The sequence below is a fragment of the Thalia democratica genome, chromosome 1, assembly GCF_965202585.1.
Source record: "Thalia democratica chromosome 1, ktThaDemo2.hap1.1, whole genome shotgun sequence".
NCBI lineage: Eukaryota > Metazoa > Chordata > Thaliacea > Salpida > Salpidae > Thalia > Thalia democratica.
In genome coordinates, this window is record NC_139165.1 from 51,451,767 (window position 1) to 51,458,633 (window position 6,867).

The following is a 6,867-nucleotide window of genomic DNA, read 5'->3' on the forward strand; positions in this document are numbered from 1 at the left end:
GTGTAAAACCGCCTGGCAGTTTCGACAGAAGCCAGATTAGCAGTAGCTTCGGGGCCATCTTTATCTTTAGTCTGCGACCGAGTGTGAGAGGGTTTAAGAGCTAATACCCTATTCATTTTACTTATAATTTAAGTTTAAATATAGACTAACAAATATCTATATGCTTTATTATACAATAAAACGAAAAAAACAATAAGAAAGGTTTACTACTTGAGAAAGCTTCTTGTAGTTCACAATTTTAGTTGTACTGCAACAAATGGTTGCTCGTACAGTTTACTGGTTCAGAACGTAGGGACTGATACTTCCTCGTTGACTACGGATGTAAAGCGCGCAAGATAAAAAGATACAATAATGAAATAAAGTAAATTAAAAATAAAAGTAACAAGTTATGCCACCGAATGCTTGGGCTTATGCGTGGAGTTCAATGTTCGAATTGATCTAAAGAAGTTGTCTGCTACAGTATGCGTAAGCTTATGAGTATGGCACGTTAACAACTCAAATTGAGTTGTTCGCCCCGTCGACGTTGTTGAATAAGAAAATTCTCCCGGAGGTCATCTAGCTTTTCCAAGATGGCGACTTATGTTCAGAGCGCCAAGAGAGCAGCACTTGTTTTTCACTTTTTTTTTATACCTACGAAGTCAATAAAGCATATTAATTAGTCTAGTTTTAGAGAAACTTTACTTTCCATAACGCTATTGCTTTTGTTCGTTGTTAAGTAAATACTGATACATAACCTCGTAACTTTCAACTAGGCAAAGTTTTATGCTACTTCAAACTTTTTTAACTATTTTAGATATGTAAACAAAAGCTTCAAGTTGGGATATACTAGGATGTTAGTTTAATAACTTTTGCTTCATTATACTTTTATTTGAGATAAATGAAGTTTAATAATTTTAGATAATTTTTGTTTAACACACTTTCTTACTTTTTAAATATTTAAAACTTAAAAGTTGACTTTTTTTATTTTCATAATAGGTTTAATTTAAATAATTTTTAATATTTGTATTAAAAAAAACCGACATTTTTACAGTTATAGGTCTGAACAACATCATGAAATTAGTTAGTAATTTCAGCATGAAACTAAAGTAGTTTTATTTGACAAGTCGTCATGGTTATAATAACTAAAAAACAGCTTAACTTTTTGAAACGATGTAATTTTGGAAAACAATAATCTTAATATGGAAACTAAAGAAAACACTTCACTGGTAAGATGTGCTATTACTTGATAAATATAATAAACAAGTAACTTTTTTTTACAGATATAGCACAAAAGGTTCAAATCTTACTTTTATCTTGTATTTGTTGATTTATATAACGGAATAAACCTAATAACTTTTTAGGTAAATGATGTAGGAGATAAACCAAAGGTAAAAACTGGTAAGAACTTTATTAACAATAAATAAAGCTAACTAAACTAATACTACTTTTAAAAATTCTCAAACTATTAGTGTTAATTTGAATTATACACACGTCACACTAGAACGGTTAACAATTATTGGAGTTTACTTCTTTTCTATAGACTTTTATATAGTCTATTCAGAAAATAAAACTTTAGTTTTACTCTTCCCTTACAATTTTTTTTTGCTAATACATCGCTTCTAATACAACGACGAAAATATTTTAGCCATATATTTGAACTTTTTAGTTATCGTCAATTTTGTATGAACTTTTTTTAGATTTTTAAATCAGTAAAACAACTACTCTAGGTTTTATAGTTAAATTAAGCAAAGCAAAATTTTATATTTTTCCAGGCAAGTTCGTTTTCGCCAACGGTGACATCTACGAAGGAGAGTTCAAAGTGACAGAGGACGACACCATAGTCAGAAGCGGGGTGGGAAAATACACCAACAAAAAAGACGGGGTCGTCTACGAGGGGGAATGGGTGGACGACCGGATGGAAGGCCAGGGGCTGGCCACTTACCCGAGCGGCGCCGTTTACGAGGGCGGGTTCGAGAACAACCTGTACAACGGGGAGGGGAGGTACACGTGGACGGACGGGTGCACTTACAGGGGCACTTTCAAAAACAATCTGATCGAGGGCAACGGGAAGTTTTCCGACGAAAACGGGACGATTTGGTGCGGCGTTTTTTACGGCAAGTCTGCACCAGGTCTCAGAAACCAGTTGACCATGTAGAGACGAGTTTTGATTAAAAAAAAGCTTTACCGTTTAAGCATGGAAGTCAGATAAATTTATAATGCTATTTACATAAAGTAACGACTTCAATTTTGATTGCTATATTTATTTAAACTTTTTCTTGTACTGTAGCAAACTGGTAAAAGTTATTTATTTTAACAGCCATTAGCTGTACTTTATAACAACTGTCTTTCTATCTATAATAATGATGGGGAAAGTAAAAGTAAGTTTATTTTTGAATTACAACTTGCCAATTAATTAAATAAGTAATGTTTATCCCACAAAAGTTTTAATTTTCATAACATGTACCAAAAGTGTTCAAAAGCTTTTTAGCAAGCTTCTTTTTTTACGCTATTTGCAAGCTAAAGACTTACTTTGTTAGAAAATACATAGTTTAAGATACATAAGTGGTATAATATAAGTTTATTTGTTAAAAAGTGTTTAGAAAAACAGACTTTACTTGATAATTTACTTTTTAGTGAAAATATAGCTTTTATTGTGCTTTGGTTATCGTTAATGAATAAAAATTATTTTATGATTTAAGTATACAAAAAAGTTACCTATCTTAAGTCGATAATTTTATCGATTTTGCAAAGAATAAGTTGATATAAACTCTTTTTGAATACAACCTCTTACTATCTCCAACAGCAGTTAAAGTTTTTGATCAGTCATAGACTTTGTTCAATATGCTTAATAAGTGATAATTAAAAACTTTGATGTCATAAAATATAGTTAGAAATATGTTCAGCTAACTAAAGTTTTATTCACATGGAAAGTGTATGAATTTAATGATCAGTGGTTTCCAAACTTATAAAAGTTCCGCAAGTTTTTATTACTCTAACTACACTTGGTTTTTTAAACGGTACTGTTTTGTTTTTTGTTTATTAACTATTGTAGTTTAAAATAGATATCAATATTTAAACTTGTTACAAAGTATAAGGCGTTTGTTATTTATAAAGTTTTCTTTACTAAATTAAATAATTCTTAAGCACACTACTGAACACAGTTATAGTATTAGGAAACCTACATTAGAGCATTCAATATAAGTTTATAAGACGGACAATGAAAGACAAAATCAAGTGCTTTTGCGTATTTAAATTAGGCTATTCTTTCTCAGGTAATATTGATTCCAGGCTGTAGAGTTCGCATTCTTAACATCGTTTCAAAGCTTTACAAAGCGAACACTACAGCCTAGAATCGATATTGATTGAGGAAGAACAGCCTAAACTAAATACGCAAACAGCATTGAATAGAAATGCAAAGCTATTAACATATATTAACTTAAGTTTTACTTAAAAAACTCTAAAATTTGTATTTATTTAAATTTGTTTATACGTCAGAATTAAAACTTACTTTTCAAACTGTTTTACTAACTAAATATTTTCAAACTTTTTTAACATTTTTCACTTGAAAATGAAACTAGTATAGATTTTAAAACGTTCGTGTAATAAATAAAAATGAAATATAATTAGTTTGGTGATTTTATTTGATCACTTAACCATTTTTAAGTCCATAAAATGTTGCTTAGAAACAAAAGTTGACGCCTTTTTAATACTTGAGAAAAGATATTTTTGTTTAACAGTCTGATATATTTGTCATAATATTTTTGTTTCATGTCTGTAAAATATGTATAAATTGATTTTGTGAAGTTTACTTAGTAAGTTCTAGTATGGAGTATAGGGAAGAAGAACACAAACATGTAATTTTTAACAAAGCAGTAGATTACAGCGATTCTGAAAGTCCAAAAACTTTAGTTAGAAAGTTTCAAAGCGAAACTTTATTAAGACCAACACTTAATGAAAGTAGTTCATTAAAACACAAAAGTGTTGTGATTAAAATCTCTAATTGGGATAACAATAATTCTTTAATAAACAGTAATGATAGTATTGGGACTGAGGCAACAGAAAGAAACAGCAGTTTAGATGCTATAAAACAGGAGTATCTTAACTTTCATAAAGATTTTAGAAATCGAACAAACAATGAAAGAAAAAAGGTATCAATATCTGATACTGACATTATACAAAATGAACCTCCTCAGAGCTGTGGTAACGATAAATCTGTTGAGCCAACATACAATGTGATTTCATACTTACAATCCTACATAGAAAGCAAGTTTGCCAAACAAACAAATAGGAACCAGGAATCTAACTGCAAATTGAACAATAATGAAGCACCATTGTGTAACAAGCCTGAAACTAGTAAAACTCGTGAAATTAAAACTGATTATAAAAACCAAGTAAAGTATACAGTTGCAAAAGTTAAACTGCTTTTACGAGTTTGGATGGGCTTAGAAATTCCTAAAGACAGTGGAAGTCCTGTAGACTGCAGAGAAGTAGTTCATGATGATGTGAATATTGCTAATCCAGACATACAGAACTTCATGCAAAACTTTAACAGTATTTGGAACTCAACAAATAGACACTCTATCGACGAAAGCTTCATTCCGCTAAGAGAATATTTCAAGGGAAGTGCAACCGTCAAACAAGTTACAGAATTTTTCCAAGCTAATCAAGCAGTATTACCAGTTAGTTTAAATACTACAGATCAAAAAGAGATTTTTTTAGAAGATTCATTTTATAGAAAAAGTTTTAAAAGTGAACAAAAAACTAATTACTTTGGAAGAAACTTAACAGAAAGTATTTATGAAAAGAAGCATGAAGAACAAGAAGTAATAAAAAAAAACTTTAATGTTCCAAACAGCTTGACTGAAATTATAAACCCACATGTTAAAAAAAGAAATAAGATAAGTTGTAAAAAAAAGGATATAGTTTCAGCAAAGCTACCAAACATTATTTTTAATTTTGATGACAATATTCAAAAAAAACCTTACAAAGAAATACCTGACATCGTAGAGAATTCGACTTGTATAGAAAGGCCAATAGAAATAACTCCTATGAGTATAGATAACAAATTAATAAAAACTACTATTGTTAATCAGAATAATGATATAAACTTTAAAACAAAGCTTAAGCTTGAAGTTGAAGAAAACTCTGGACTAGAAAAAATGCAAACCACTTCGGAAATTGAAAAAGAAAAGCAAAATGATTCTTTGAGTTGTAATAAAAAAGATAACTCTAACCAGACTAACAAAATTGATAAAGAAAACACCAGCGAAAGTAATACTCAAAATACCATTAGTGCTCACGTTTCAGATCTTTCAAACATTAGTGGTTTTAGAAGTATACACGAAGATTGGGGGAGAACTAACAGAGAAGCTTGCGATAAAAACTCTTTGAAAGCTATAAATGAATTTTTGAACGGTACCAGCAATCTTAGTACACTAAACTTTGTTTTGAGTAGAAACAGTATAAATAATGAAAATGTAAACTTAAATAATGACAAAAATTCAACAGAAAGTTATTGTAAGTTTGAAAACCTAAATTCAACGAAAGACTCTTGCAGTATTAACAAACATATGCAGTCGTGTCAAAACAATCGTAGTGTATACAAAGGTAGCACGATTCGAAAAGACGTAATGAGATCTTATATAAGACAAAGAGCGCAGCTTACAGAATATACTCTACCGGTCCAGCCGAGTCGCATTCAAAACAGAGATAAGCAAATTGATCAACTTAATCGTAAACAGTACGTAAGTGAAAAGTATGATGAGAGCAACACTAATACTAACCGTAATATGCCTGATAATGCTAAATCTCAAACAAAAATTGCTCTTTGTAAAATGAATTATATACAACCAATGGAAGACTTAATAACTGATGACTTTCATAAACGTCTAGAAAAACAATTTCACAAAAAATCTTAGGGGTTTTTTGTGGTATTAGTAATAAAGTTCAGTAGTGCTTATCATATTTATATACAGTTGGTTACCTTAGAACGAAAATTTTGTATAAACTTTCTGTAGTTCACACATTAGTTTACTTGTAGAAAATTTAAATTTATTAATGTGAGTTACGGAGTAATCTATATGTTTATTATTATAATTTTATTTTAAAATTAGTTATAAGCTTTATGTTTACCCTGTAACTTTTTTCGCTTTTTTATTTTATTTTAATTATTTCAAATACTTTTTTTAAATTGTTTTTTGCTTTATCTACAACTTTTTTGATAGTTTGACTTGAGTTTTTTTAACTGTTATGGTTGTTCAAAGCAATGAGTTTTAGTTCTTATACAAATCATATTAAGTGTTTTTCACTTTTAGTAAAAACTGTTGTCTTGAGTTGATCAAAAAAATTGTACTTCTTTTATATTAAACATAAAGTTGAAGTCTGTGTTTTTCCAGAGCAGAAATACTAAAGAAATGGTTTATTATAAAGAAGTTTTTTAAGTTTTAACGACTAAAAATAAAAAAAATCAATTTCTTAAAAAGTAGTAAGACAATTACCGCACAAATTATTATCAACAATTTGATTTTATCAACTATTATTCTATAAAGTTGTTAGTAAAAGTTTTTTGTACTCTCAGAAAAGAAATGTGCAATGAAAATCAGCAGTTATAAAAAAACTTAATACTAATAACTTTACATGTAAACTATTAGTTATATTTTCAACAATGTAGCATTTAAATAACTTAGTTCTTATGATTATTTATGTAAATATACTATCAAAATTTTAATAGTTCTTAAACTTCTAAAATTATTAAAGGCAAAACTTTTTGTCAAAGACTCTAAACACTAAAAAAAACTTAGCAATCGAAGAAGCAAGAAACAGTTAGTTTTGTTTTATTCTGTTTTTAATTAATACACAATTTTTATTGATGCTTTTATTTTTAACTTC

General features: G+C 29.1%; 1 protein-coding gene across 1 annotated transcript; it reads left to right on the plus strand.

Annotated features, from left to right (window-relative positions):
- Nucleotides 1-1,178: 1,178 nt before the first annotated feature.
- On the plus strand, nucleotides 1,179-2,134 carry LOC145837306 (uncharacterized). The gene is made up of 3 exons (XM_082945108.1): nucleotides 1,179-1,205; nucleotides 1,341-1,377; nucleotides 1,752-2,134. Exons 1-3 carry the CDS (start codon nucleotides 1,179-1,181, stop codon nucleotides 2,132-2,134), a joined length of 447 nt encoding a protein of 148 aa, XP_082801234.1.
- The last annotated feature ends 4,733 nt before the right edge of the window (nucleotides 2,135-6,867 follow it).